The sequence below is a fragment of the Eptatretus burgeri genome, chromosome 4 (assembly GCF_056783735.1).
Source record: "Eptatretus burgeri isolate ZD-2024b chromosome 4, Ebu_testis_v1, whole genome shotgun sequence".
NCBI lineage: Eukaryota > Metazoa > Chordata > Myxini > Myxiniformes > Myxinidae > Eptatretus > Eptatretus burgeri.
This window is the reverse complement of record NC_140964.1, coordinates 56988734-57003581: the sequence shown is the minus strand read 5'-3', so window position 1 is coordinate 57003581 and position 14848 is coordinate 56988734. Positions and strand designations below refer to the sequence as shown.

At 41.9% G+C, this 14848-nt stretch overlaps 1 protein-coding gene across 23 annotated transcripts in view; it reads left to right on the top strand.

Annotated features, from left to right (window-relative positions):
* Positions 1-14848, top strand: part of PHKB (phosphorylase kinase regulatory subunit beta) — a 129386-nt gene that overhangs the window by 24208 nt on the left and 90330 nt on the right. For 16 of the 23 annotated variants that reach the window (XR_015057425.1, XR_015057429.1, XR_015057426.1 and 13 more), the window contains 4 exons: positions 6513-6599; positions 7763-7901; positions 10791-10890; positions 13369-13476. Coding sequence is in view for 17 of the 23 variants with exons in the window: in XM_085878141.1 (XP_085734267.1) it covers positions 6513-6599; positions 7763-7901; positions 10791-10890; positions 13369-13476 (434 nt within the window). In the remaining 6 variants the exon portion in view is untranslated. Of the gene's footprint in view, positions 1-1733; positions 1834-6512; positions 6600-7762; positions 7902-10790; positions 10891-13368; positions 13477-14848 lie in introns of all 23 variants that reach the window. The other 7 variants (XM_085878148.1, XM_085878149.1, XM_085878150.1 and 4 more) reach the window with 4 other exon arrangements.

Below are 14848 nucleotides of genomic sequence, written 5' to 3'. Positions count from 1 at the left end.
CGGAGTTCTAACCACCAACCTCCCAGACTCTGGAGGGGAAGCCATTTTGAATTCCTAACCAGAAACTATACATTATTTAATATAAAGTTCAGTCCACTGTTAAGTGAATGCACTTGGCTCATTTGTGGCAAAGACAGCTCTGTGCTTGGTATACAAATTGCAAACAAGATTAACAGAGGATTAGACAGGTGCTGGTGAGCCACTACCTTGTAAAGCTCGTGGGGAAAGTGGGACTGAAAGGACAGACCACCGTCGTTGTCTGTTCCACAGACAGGAAAAAAGAGGGACAAGTAAGTCGAAGAAAGTGTACAGTTTAGATCTGGAAGACATTCTCAGATAAGTTGTTAGTTGGTAGGTTAAGGTGTATGCACAGCCTCTGAGAAGAAGTGCTAATAGTGGATCGAGTATTCTGAACAAGTCGAGATGAGAGAGGAAATAATTACCTGCCTGTGTGGGAAAGCAGAAAGCCCTTTGTTTCAATTTTCTGTCATGAGATGCTTATTACCCCACGGGTGCGAAGCGAAAAGCGTGGTTAAGCAATTGAGTCACTCTCTTTCTGTCTGTCTTCAGGCATCCGTCTAAGATCGAGGAACCACTTAATTTCAATTAGATTTTATATTTTGAATACAGTTCTGTAAAACCACGAACCTACAGTTTAGCAGAACTTTAGCTCTGAATTTGGCTAATTATACGGAATCCTGTGCCGAATATGCATGCGCACAGACCAGTAAATTAATTTTTTCACTCTGTCTGCCTGCCTGGCAGTCAAATATAATTGAAGATACTTCCAAACAGGAAACTCACTGCTTTTCAGGATATCATAAAGGACACAAACAACAGGTACAAATACCTAATTTACCGTGTTAACTAAGGTGGTGTAAAAGACGGTGCGTCGACGGTGTTAAACTTATGAAAAAACGTTTTTTTTTCTACACCCATTAAAACTTTTATTTTATTTTGAGTGACATGTAGTTAAACACTAGAACACAACTTTCCTTTTAGGCACAATCAAATATCTTCCATTTAGTAATACCTGGACAAAATATTATGCCATTTCGACCGTCATCTCTACCAATCAAATTTGCCACTTGCACTCTCAGCATTTGGCAATATTGAGATTGGAGCAAAATTACGGCTTGTAGGAAATAGATTGTGGTCAGAAACACAAAGTAAGAGTTGAAATGACCCTTCCCATGTCCTTTTTCTTAAGACTGCATGGGGTTAAGGTGTTCTATGAACTCTAGTTACTTCCACCACCGAAGGTGAAGGTTATGCTTTCACCCCTTCCTGTCTGTTTGTGTACAGGATATCTCAAAAAGTTGTGGACAGATTCAGATGAGACCTGCTATAGACAGGTTGGGTGTGTGACAAGGAAGAATTGATTCGATTTTGGTGAAACTCCAAATCATGATCTGGATACGAGAATTATTTAATTTTTGAAGCGATTCTTCACCATTGAGAATAGGGCCAAAAACGATATGTAGCACGATATTTCAAAAATGTATTGGGCCCGATATGTTGTCGTGGATCAGGCATTACGTGGTGGAGGTGTGTGCTCTACCAAGTGCCCTTCGAGAATTTTTAAAAAATTGGATTCCACAGAATTTAAAAGAACAGCAGTGATCCTCATGCTCTAAAGCAGTGAGCCCGTATGCCATGGAATTGCATGTGTAAGCCTTTTCTACTGTGACAAGCTGACTAATGGCAAATGATGACCTTTTCTCCGTTAATAGTTTCCAGTTTCGCTTTTATTTGATGTACATCAAACTTCAGGCCTGGCCTGCTGGTTCGTGAAAGACAAGCCAAAATATATTCCCCGGCTGACCCTACAAGGTGGGAATAATAATTGTGATTGTAAAATAAATGTTCGCAATGGATTAGCTTTGAGGGTAGCATGATGGCTTGCTTGCTCACATGCTTGCTTGTGAGTTGTATAGTTGGTATTACATTCCTGAAAAGGGAGCTCGCTCTTGTACAGAGAAAAAAAAACCAAATTGTTTAATGAAGTGCCAGCAGGAAGTGCTGTATCTCAGAGCACACCAACTGACCTGTCTCCATTTATATTGTGAACTTGTTATCTTCCTTTTCAAATTTAATATGGTGCTCTTAAAAAAGAGAGTAAGCAATAGTGTTCCGGTACGCTGGTCAAAATTCCTGCCGCGAGTTTGAATGGAACGTGGATAGATATGCAAGTTATTTATTAAAGAAATGTGAATGTTGAGTTGGATTCAGTTTTTCATGGTAAGAATGTCATTAGTTACAGTACATATAATATATGCATAAAAATGATAGAATATATTGATGAGGTGCTTAAACACCACAAACACTATGGGCAAAATGGCACCCTGTGTCTTAAGTTTTCTTGTACATCCTTATGTAACTAAAGCATAAAACATTTAGGAGGTGCTGGGAAAAACAAATCAGACAATGGTGTGATATCTGTTGTGTGAAAGGATTGCGAGGATATTGGTGGTGACTCAAAAGCAAAACTAAATAATGAGGCCAAAAGTGTTCGTGATGTTTTTGGTTTTTTTATCATTCCAGTATTCATGCCATGAAACTCATGCAAGAAGTTGTTTTTCATTTTTAATATTTACGCCATTAATATCGATGTCTGTCGGTAGTTTAACAATGTAAGGATTGCACTTCAGTCAGGATTTCTTATCGTCAGAATGAATTAAAATGTCATCTTGCGATGTGGTTTTCCCCATTACATTAGTCCTGATGACTTGATGTTGGTACTCTGGGCTACCAGTTGACATGCCAAAGGGAGGTACAGTTGATCTGGATTTTGAGGTTTTAAATAGTAGGGTCATATCCAGGAATCCCGTGACCATGGAGAGCATAAGTTCGTTTGAGGATGCATTTTGGTACTTTGGGGTATTTAGAAAAAAATGAGCTCCTATGCCCCTCCCAAAAGTGTGGGCTCACTCCACCAGAGGGCAAAATCCAAAATGGCCGCTGGCGGCCATCTTGAAAATTACACAATTACATAACTCTTGAGTAAAATAACTTACAGACATGAAATAAGTGTCGATTTTTTACTAATATCATGACTAGGGGTCCATTCCAGTGGTTATTCTTTCATTTCGTGGTCATCTTCAATGTGAAATTGAAGATGGCCGCCAACAGCCATATTGAATATATGAATATTTCACATCTTCCAAACCGGTTAAGGTAGGAAGACGATTAAGGTATTGTTTTCAAGTAATTATATGGCGGGAAATTCATTCCAGGTGTAACTTGTCAACTTGGAGGTCATCTTCACGATGAAATCCAAAATGGTCGCCAGTGGCCATCTTGGAAATCTTTTAAAAATACATAAATCGTGAGTAAATTAACATACAGGCATGAATTATGAAGTGTCTTTTTGACTACAAATTAATTCCAGGTGTTACTTGCCCATTTTGAGGTTATCGTCAGACCTGAAAATATGATCTAGGTTGTTTCTAACTCATTTTTATGGTCATTTTTGCAGCTCATTCATCATTCAGCTCATGTCTTTCATCATTAATCTTATTGTTGGTGATGTACTTGAGCCAGCAGCGATGATGGTATCGCATTCCAGCTGCAAATGGGTCAGGTGTGGCGTCAATCAGTTTGAGAATGCGATCTCATGTCCATGTAGTCTAGTAACACTATGTTGTTTAAACATGTTCCAAGCCTTTTCTTGATTTAGAAGATACAAAGTATTTAATTTCCGTCCAGGATGCTTTTTGTCTTCTGGATGCATGCACCAGACACATAAGTTTTTATCATGTAGATGCCCTATACTCGAACGTCTAGACGTTTCGGTGAAGGAGCTGGAAGGGGATCAGCAGCAGCAGATTTTGGGGTCTCGGATGAAGACGTAGATTCACTGCACACACAGGAAAAAAAACAATAACAAGGTATTGAGTTCATGTGTGGTGGTAACAACTAGCAAACACAAGATCAATCGGGGAAATCCAAACCCAATAAAACAGCAGGGTTGATCAAAGAGGCAAATGCAGACACAACAAATGAAGTTCAATTGTCAAAATTTTGCACCTCCAATTATGCATAAAAATGCACAAGTGTAAAGAAAATATGAAACCAACAAACTCAACGAAATAAAATAGTGAGCTGGAACTTGTGTGAACAAATAAGCAGGAACTGTTCTCCAAGCACAAATAGCAGAAAATGTCAGGGCAAAACAAGCCCAATGCAGTATTTAAAGACTGCCTGTAGAACTGCAACTGGAGGGGTTACCTGCTTTGTTCACGATATGCAGATTTTCGCTTTTCAGCTTGCTGGAGCTTTCACTTGCTTGAAATAGACAGGTAACGTTCCTTGTACATCTAAAGACCTTTGTGTCCCTTTTCCCAGTTGACACTCTCATACACCATGCCAAACCTATCTAGCCCCCTCCAATTAGCTGCTTTTTCACGCAAGCTTTGCCACTTTCCACTGGAAATCCCATCAAGTGAGTCTTCCTGATCAATATTATCACCACATTGCAACACACATTGAGGAGGAGGAAAGGGGGGGAGGGGGTTGCTTCTTCTGCTACTGGTTGATTCTTCAGACATGTTAGTCTGAACTCAGTTTATTCTGTTACTCAACAGTTTGGATGGGATGTGATGACTGATCAGTTGTAGTGGCAGTCGGTGGTCTTTTGCTTGCAGAAATCCAATGATCTTGTGACAAAATAAACAGCATAATTACTATAATAGTAAAAAGCTACAAAATTTCAGAAGGTGGGACATATTCAAATATTCAATATGGCCGTTGGCAGCCATCTTGAATTTCATGTTAAAGATTACCGTAGAATGAGAAAATAACCACTGAAACGGAATACTTGTCATTAAATTAGTAAAAAAACGACACATTTCATGTCTGTAAGTTATTTTACTCGAGAGTTATGTAATTGTGTAATTTCCAAGATGGCCACCAGCGGACATTTTGGATTTTGCCCTCTGGTGGAGTGAGCCCGGACTTTTGGGAGGGGCATAGGAGCTCATCTTTTTCTATATACCCCAAATTACCAAAATCCATCCTCAACGAACTTATGCTCTCCATGGTCATGGGAGTCTTGGATATGACCCTATACTACTAAAAAATAATAAAGTAATAACACCTCGACTTTTAAGCTTTTTCTTTAATACATTGTTTCCTGATTGCTCAAGATTTCATCAGTGCAAACAGTGCCTCCTCACCCCCATTTAATCAGTCAATGTTGGTGGTGCTGCTTTTGCAAAGTATAATTTTGGTGTCTATCCCAAGCTCTACGCAAAGTCATTTAACAATCGATCATGAAATAAGAACTACTGCTACATGTCGACCAGACGAGGAAGAACATAACCGCTTACCTGAAGGTCACTGGTGATCCTTCTGGGTTTTTACCAATAATCCTCACCATCGTGTCTTTCGACACGTGTAAGCCCACTTTTTGTGGTTTCTGTCGCAAAATATTTTGGTGCAGGAACGGGTTGTTGGCCCATTGCCAAACCCCAACGTGGAGGAGCAGTGGTGAAAGATGTTTATTTTTTTTTTTTTAAATAACTGCACGCCCTTGCCGTCGCTTAACCACAGTTATAAGCAGTGTGTCTTGCCTTTGATCAGATATAAGTATGCTTGCAAGGCAACAAGTTGATGCAGATGCCACTGATTCAATAAATCGTTAAATTTGTGCTCGTTCATCCATCAAGTGTTCCACTACCCTTCCGAGGCACTCATCCTTTATCAACAGGCTTTACCAACATTACTACTTCTATAAATTATAGTGATTGAGGGTAGTTAAGACTCTAAAATCTTGGAATTTAAATCCTTGATGCCTCCATTCTTCAACCATATTTGAACTCATGACCTCTAGGATGTTATTTTGGTCTGGACTTGTACCATCACTCTTCCATAATTGTTGTTAGAGTAACCGAAAATGAAGAGCCAGGAATTGTGCCGTGCTCGCCAACGATTGTTCTGACACCTGAAAATATAAAATAGTTTGCGAAGGGAATTTTGTTTCTGGCAATTTTGGGGTAGTAAGTAAAGGGAAAAGATGCTGTGTAAGTTAAAGGAGGATGGTTAAAGCTATATGGTGGAAAGAGCTGGATCGTTCATTGTAAGAGGCTTAATGGAAGTGTAAAATTGCTGTGGGATAAAAGTATGGATCAACTGTGACGTTTAACTAATGGCGTTTCCCTGTGGCCCATCGACGATGCATCCACCGAGAACTACTGTATATGTCATGTGCTCTTGGCTATAGCCCGTTGTTGACACCCATTGCTTTTCTTTTCACATGGTTTACTTTCCGTTGATATTTGGTCACTGCTTTTATGGCTTTAAAGCATTGTCATTGGGTACTTTTGAGACTTGATTTTGAGTACTTGTTGCAATGAACATTCAAGCGTTGATGATTACCGGGTGATCAAGCTGATGTGTTCCAAGTACAGGTTCTTTCATCCGAGGTTCGAGCGTATCGAACGATGCTTGGGAACTGATTTCTGGCTCATTGTGTTTGCTGCTGTGTTCCAAGTCTGTACTGTTTTACGCAGCCTCCATCTATGAGCCCATTCAACAGAGTGACCTGCAGTTGGACAGTCAGACTCTCTGGGAGAAACTGGATCGACACTACTGCATGGGTGGGTACATTGCAAAGTCAGATCAAGGATTTTGAAAACATAGGGGGTTGGGGAAGTGTCCTGTCCTCCCGGAACCCATTTTGAATCCATCTCGATGTAAACTGTTGAGACCTCCATCCTGCCAGGTTTGTGGGTTCCCTTGTGGTTGACAAACTATTCTCCTTTTCTCTCGGTAGTCTCCCAGTTTTTTTTCTCTCACTACTTTCAGCGTAACGTATTTATCCTCTGGGAGCTTTTATATCGTGGGATAATTTGGAAATCCTCTTCCATCTAAGGCAATACAGGATTAGAGCTCAAATTGATACTGGCGATGTAACAGAAATGGAGAGATATGATGAAACACCGGGTTTTGTGAGCATATCGAGCTGTTGGCACCGTATGAATATACTGACCGACTAGTTAAATGCGGTGGTAGAGATGGACGAGACTGAAGAGGAGGCAATGAAACCAGTTGTGATCTTTTTGAAATTGCAGTGCAATGCACAGCTGGTAATTCATCCTTGTGCTGAGTAATGACAGGTGTGTTCAAGCGGAGCACTCCTCGGTGCTGAAGCTATACAAGTTGGGATCAAGATAATAAGCATTTGATTTCTACCCTGTTAATGATTGTCACATCGTTTAGATGAAACTTTCCCACGGATTGCAGAACTGTCTTCTGTCATTATCGTAAACATTGCTTGTTCTGCATGGTTACTTAAAGCATTTTGAAATCCTTCTGTAAGGTTCATTTTGCTGCGCCTGGATGGGTTTGAGGGTTGTGGAGTAGCGGCTGAAACCCAAATCCTATCCAGGTTCCTCCTGATGACTCCATATTTGCTCTTCACTGCTTTGGGTTCCTTCTTAGTCTTATGTTTGATTATTACGAAACGGGAGTGCTTTTTAACGTGTTCAATATTCATTGGAGTAAATTGCTCAAAATTGCCTGAAACATAATTTGCATATTTCTTTAATCAGGCACGCTTTAGAGATGAGAATGGTGCTGTGGATGTGATGACTTGTTTTAGTGGTGTTCGTTATGGCAGATTCCAGTCTTTTATTTTCAATCTACTTTCTCTGCATTTTGCTGTTTATTGGTTTCATGCTTTTCTGTCATCTTGTCATGATGTCCCCCCCCCTCCCTCCCCTCCTACCCTCTTCCAACTAATTTCCTCTTCACCCGTCAGCAAAATCAACTATCTTGTGTCATCAGAGCAGTACCACAGGCTTGTTTCCATCTCGGAGTGGTGGCGACTGGCATCTGGCTAAGGTTCGCGATAGTCTGTACTGTGCCGCCAGCATTTGGGCTCTTTCTCTTGCTTACAGGTTAGTCTGACTCAGATATTCACTGCCCAGCAATCTCACGCACCAACAAGTATGTGGGATTGTGTGACCAGTTTGGCACAACACAACAACAGCCATGGTTTCCTACAGTGTGTTTTTGGTGTTTATAGAATTTTACACTTTCTGTTCGATTGCCAATGGCATTACAGCTGACGTGTCACTTTTAACACCATTACTCTTCCCGCTCAATTAAGCTGTAAAACAATGTATCATAACTTTCAAAGTGCTGCCAAGGAAAACTTGTTTCTCACACAGCCCTGAGGATTGTTTAATTGTGCATCGTCATTTTTCTTTTTCTTTGATAAACCGATAGTACTCGAGCATGATTAGGCTGAGCCCTTGTGCTACATGCTTAATGTCCGTGAAATTGTTAGTGATAAAGCTATGAAGATAGCATTCATACATCGAGACGGGTTGAACGCACAGACACACCTGCTTTGTTGTTGTCCTTTGGTTTCACCAGGTGGTTGTTTGCCCCCCCCCCCTTTGAATCCCAAAAATCACGATATGCCAGCTAAAGGTATTACTATAATCTTTAATATCAGTGGGAGGTATTGGTAATGACTTGTGTCAGCACTGGATGCTGTCGAGTGAATAACAGTGCAGAAACATCCGAGGCAAGTTGTGAATGTTCCAATTGATTCATGCTTATGCAGTACACATGGCTGTGAGTTTACATCATATTTGGATGGTATGGCTCTGCCCTTGATGCAGTGCCCTCTCTCTCCCCCCACCCCCCCCAACCTCCCATAAAAATGTGATGATGCCATAATATAGCCTTGGTACCAGTGCAAAATGATCGCGTCTTTTCAAAAGGTGTCTTGGATACTGAACATCTGTCTGCGAGCAAAATGCTCGCAGACAGGATAGCTCGCTTTATGTCCTCCCAAAAAACCAAATTCTTAAGTAGACCTCAAGCGCCCTAGAGTTGCATAGCATCAGGATGACAAACCAGTCAGAGAGGGATTCGTGCCCAGAGTATACAGCTCAAAGGCAACTATGCTACCTCTGAGCTACCCTATCAGCATTAATGTGAGAATGAATGATGAGGTCGGAAGTATGAATGGTATTTGAGTCAACACTAGCTTGGTTAAGCACAAGCTTGCTTTGTGCTCCTAAGGTGTTTACGGTGCGTACAGGTAATTAATTATATTGCCCAGTCCACTAGAAATGTGTTTTCACACCACGAGCCGTTTATCGAAATGGGAGCTCGAGACAAAAAGTGGGAAAAATCGGATGCGAGTGTGAACGTGATTGGAATCCAAACGCAATTGAGTCGTTGCCTTGAGGTTTCGAGCAATCACGGTGGAACGCATCGGAAGCCATAATCAAGGAATTTTCTGACCATTTTAATTAGCACTCCTCGGAATGCATGTTTGCCATGTGTAGCAAACCTCGGAGAACTACCATTTAGTTCTTGGTGTTTTGCAGTCCTGTTTCCTTTTCTATATTTAATTTAGATGCAATATATTTGTTCAAATGATCATTTTTTAAATTACTTCCTTCCACAGTTAACATCTCGTGCAATGCAAGAAGGAGGGGCGAGGTGGGATGGGGTTGGGCAATTCCGAATAACTGCTCCTTTGTGTTGCTACTCGATCGCCGTGCATCTTATGAGATCAGCAGAAACTCACGAGCAGTAATGAGCTTATAATTGTGAACACCAGAGCAATTTGGGCTACACATTGTACTGAACATGGGAGCTTCGCGTAATAGATCGATGGAGAGCCTCCTAAAAGCAAGGGGGTTACAGCGTAACATTCCTCGATTATACTGATAATCATAAGATAATAATAATAATATGATATATATATATATATATATATATATATATATATATATATATATATATATATATATATATATATATATATATATCAATGGATTTGAAGTTCTGGCTGGTGAACAGGTACAAGTTGTAAAACCTGGTTTTGTCTGTGAAAAATATGATTAGTGTTTCACAGTTTCAGAACTAAGTGCTGAGATGGGATTCGAGGAAGGGAATAATGCAGGCTTTGGGGAAATTGTGAATAAAAGTTTTAGTTTATAACTTTAACTGAAAGTGAGGATATATTAATGAGGAATAACACACGCATGAGTCGATAATGGGGAAATCCACAGAGCATGTGGGATTTGAACCCGGAGTTGCAGCGTCATAAGGCAAGAGCTCAAACAGGTAGATTACACAGTTGATTGATTAACTATGGAAATGCTTATTCTCCATTTATTGTTACCTTATGCTGCTGAAAATGACTTGAAATCAAATGTGGGCTCCATTTTTTTTTTCTCCATTGGAATGTTCTCCTACGTCCTGATCCTCAAACCAGGTTAATTGATGGATTTTTAAAATATTTTTTTCTTAACATGGATATTGTACTACATCAGGCAATTGATGGTAGAACATAAGATTTTCATCGGGATGGTGGGGAGAGTTCAATCGTTGCACGCTCCCTTCTAAGTCTTGTGTTTGATCCCTGGTCCAATCGATTTTTGACTAAACACTTCTGGTGTGGTGCTGGCATTGTGGGGTGTAATATCCTCATAAAGCACCCGTAAACCATCTCGGTTCCCTCACTGAAAATTTATAAACAACATTAAAGTTCGGTTCTGGCAGCCTACACTTTTTATTTTCCACTGGTTGTTTTTATGGCTTTTTTTATGGACGCAAGACAGGTCTGCAGCAGGTGGCAGTGACCTAATGTCTGTTTTGGGAATTGCACCGTATTTTTATGACATGTTTTTGAGAACGACCAGGTTTCTCAAAAACCGCGTTCTTCTTTTGGAAAAGTAATTGTTCGATGAAGGAATGTTGATATTTTTCATGATTCTGAACAAAAAATGAAACTTGTTTGTTGCTATGCTTTTCTGCAGGCGGTTAGACGATGATAAAGGACGTACACATGAGCTCGAACACAGCGCTATCAAGTGTGTACGAGGTGTACTCTACTGTTACATGCGCCAGGCTGATAAGGTAAATGACAATTTGTTGCTTCTCTTTTGAAATAGCCTATTCTTTTACATTAAAAAGTGCAAATATTTTTTTTGTTTATTTCTCTTATATAAGCTTCAATGGGCCGTATATTTATCATGTTAATGAAGTGTAGGTAATTTTGACTGACACCACCCCTCCTCTCCCATCCCTACCTCCTTGTAATGCAACGTAACGTATATGCCCTTACCCTTGCTCTTATTCTCTTCCAAAACAAATTCTCCTATGTCCTTACTCTTGCTACACATCCTTGTGATTCATCCTCTTGCTTCCCTTAATTTATTTATTTATTTATTTATTTTTCTCTCTTTTTTTGATATCTTGTGACTTATGGAAAAGGGACCCCAAGGTGTCACACTCAACACAGAAGGGATTCCTTTGTAGTTGGATATCTCTGTTGTAATTGTGCAAAGTCAGGTACCTTCCCCTCATATCAGGAATGGGGGAGAATGCATTGTGAATGTTAGCAGGTTCCATCACTGTTGTGAATCGCCACTTTACATCCTTCCCCCATCCATCCATTCCAATCCCCCACCCTTCTAAAACCCTGTAACCCCCCCTTTTCATTTAATCCATTCCAATCCCTCCCATTCTCAATCCAGTCAAGTCCTTTTTCCCATCTTATCCCCCCCTTGCACCTCCCCACAGTGCAAAGGCATATATAACCACACCGACACGCATTCAGAGCCATGTTAGCGCTGCCTCATTACCGACGCAGTTCCTTCAAAGCCGACGTTAGTGTTGCGATTTCAATGGAAAATACCGCAGGTAATGGCAACCAAGACACGACGTCACACTGCGGAAAAGAAGGCCCAATGGGAGGCAATGCAGCAGGGGTAAAAGCATGTTGCGACGACCCTTGCTCCCTGGAAGACATGCCCCTTCTAAGGCTGATATAAGACGGGACGCACCGGATGAGTCACGCACATCCAGGGACCTGCACGGAACAAGACCCCAAACCTGTCTTCCTGCCCGGATGAGTCACTGCCTGTTTGAGTTGCACGGAGCAAAGGGCTTGGAGGGCAGAAGATACGCAGGTCCTGGGTGCGCAGTGCTCCAAACTGACAAACGCAATCTTTTCTTTCCATCTCTGCACCCCCCTAATTTGTCCACTTGAGATGCACGAAAGAGTTATCAGCGATTAACCTCTTGACCACCTGGGCGAGGTTATGACATGCACCTCACACCTTTTCTCTAAGCGCATACACTGCACGCGCTACACCTTTCCCATTACCACACCGACGCACGCATCGCATTACCTTCATCCCCTTCCCTCCCTTCCTTCCACTTTGGACCAGCACAAGCCCACTTGCTTGTGTGGGGTGAGGGAGAGGCCGCACCCAAGTCTCAAACTGCTTTCTTTCTCTCTTTCTGTCATTCTTTTGTTCTCTTTCTCTTTCTCTCTCCTCCTCTCTCTATGTTTTGCCAGTGTGATTGTGGCACGCCTGGCCTGTGCATCGTTAAGTAAGATTGTTCAAGGGGATCGTTACGTGCTAAAGGGTTAAAACAGTTTTTGTGTTTCCGCATCTTGTAAATGCATGCTTTGTGAATTGTGCCTGTAAATATGTGCTTCGGGAATTTGTTGGTAAACCATTTCAAATCTGCTTGGTTGTCTTTCCTTCATTGGTTTGGTATAGCTTACGTATTAAATAGACAGGACGTTATACCCTATTAATTCCTCCATTAATTTAGCCGACCTCCCACCTACGGTTTCGCTCGGCCGTACATAAATAGATACAAAGGTGGGAGGTCAAGAGTGTGGTTCCCCACCTGGGCGGGGCTAAATCACTGGTAGGTAATGCGAGCTTTGAGTGGGGACCCTGCCAGACTTGGCATCCGCAGTCAGCATCCGTGTCTGCTCAGCAACCCGTCGGGTCACTAATTTATCCATGGTTTGCGGCTTCAGGGTCAGAGGTCAAATAGTGGGTCTGAGTAACCCCCTTGTGAACCCCATGCTCACCCCAGAATCTACAACAATATTACAGACTTGAGATGTTGTGTAGCATCATACACTTGCATGTCCAAGGCTGTCATTATCCAAACGAAGAGCAGAGGTCATTAATAATTAGTCTTTTGACAATTAATCGGCCCCTGATGGCATGTTGCTGATGCAGTCGAGTGTGGGTTGTGCAGTTTAATTTGAGTTGGGATTGCCCTCTGTTGAAATCCCCCATAGATATACTTGTGAAGTGGTCATAATGGATTCAATTAAATCTCTACTTGCCAGATTATTGGGCAGTATTGTCAGCATAGATTCCCATAGAACCGAACAAGCTCCTCTCAGCAGGAGTGCCCAGACAGTATCAACCTCGTATCTTTATGGCCATGCTGATTTTCACCTTCTTTTTATCTATTTATTTGAAAATAACTTGTTTAGTTAGAATTTGCTATTGGAGGTGTTTTTTTTTTTAATTCCCTGTGTGGTTGGCACAGACATAATTGTAAAGGTTTCGTGAGCAGGTGGAACAGTTCAAGAGGCACCCGAGCCCAACGAAGTGCTTGCACTCAGTTTTTGATGCTCATACTGGGGATGCTGTGCTGGATTATAAGGACTATGGTCATCTACAGGTACACCAACACCAACATGATCTGAAGGAGTAAAATAACAATTAAAAAGTACCACAATAGAACTGTAATACATGCTTATTTTCATGTATAGCCCACCCTTCCCTTATGGTTGAGATATTTGTATACAATGTAGTATAATTTATAGAAAGCAAAGATATGGAACCAAGTCGATGAATAAATTCTTAAAATTCAAAAGGCATAGTCCTAAGTTTTTGTCCCCAGGGAGCGTTCATTAAAATGGGCAGATTTTTTTTTTTTTGTGTGTGCTAAACCTCTTGTAATACATTTTTTAAATGGCCGAGGTAACCCAGGTCTGCATAACACAAGAAAACACAATGCATTAATCAAACATTGCCTTTGTCTCATCAGTGTTGGTTAAACTATTGATTCAGTTTCTGTTGGTACAGCACTTGTGTTGGATTAAGCATTTCATGTTCTGAATTGATATTTCTTGTGCTTCTAACGTATTGCTACAGCCGTCAGGTTCGCCTGTTGCCCGGTTTGAATCCTGACGAACCTCGTCAACGCGGTCATGGTGGCCAACTGATTCAGTTTTTCTGGGTCAGATTATGGGCCTTTCCACCATGATACCATAGTCACACTGGAACCACCGGACCAGTCGATACGTCACATGATGATCAACACCGTAAGCCCGCTCAACAATAGCGACTGAGCGGAGTGATCAGGTGTAGGCACAGCCTCATTCTGGGCACTAATCGTCCGAACCGAACCTGTCCTTTAATGTCAGGTCAGGTATGGGAGCATGTGCCAGAGCAGAGTGTCGCTGCATCCACTTTCCACCGGTACTCCAGGGGACTCTGTCTGGCCATCCCCCAGGCAGATGCCAGGCCCATCCCCATCTCCTTGAGATGCCGATCAATCTGCTGCAACCACAAGGCACGTGGTCGGCCCATCGGCCTCCTCCACTCACGAGACTCTCTCGCTGGGAGAATCCAGTGAGCAGGATCAGCATCAGTAAAACAAGCCACATGTCCATACAGCCGCTGCTGACGCTCAGACTATGCAGGTAAAAATCTCATTTGAGTCTCTCTCAGCAACCGCTCGTTGGACACAAAGTCCGACCAGCAATAGCCAAGGATACTCCGAAGAGACCTGGTACCAAAGGTATGAAGTCGCCATCTCAGATCCCTGGTCAGAGTCCAAGTCTTACATCCATAGAGCAAGACCGGAAGCACCAAGTACCTGAAGACTTGGACTTTCGTCCTCCCGCACAAGTACCGTCAGCGCCACACCCCTTGATCCAGTGAATCCATGATTTCCCAGGCCTGACCCAGATGCCTGTTGACCTCGAGCTCACAGCCAGCAGAGACATGAATATCACTGCCAAGGTACGTGAATCTCTCAGTGACCT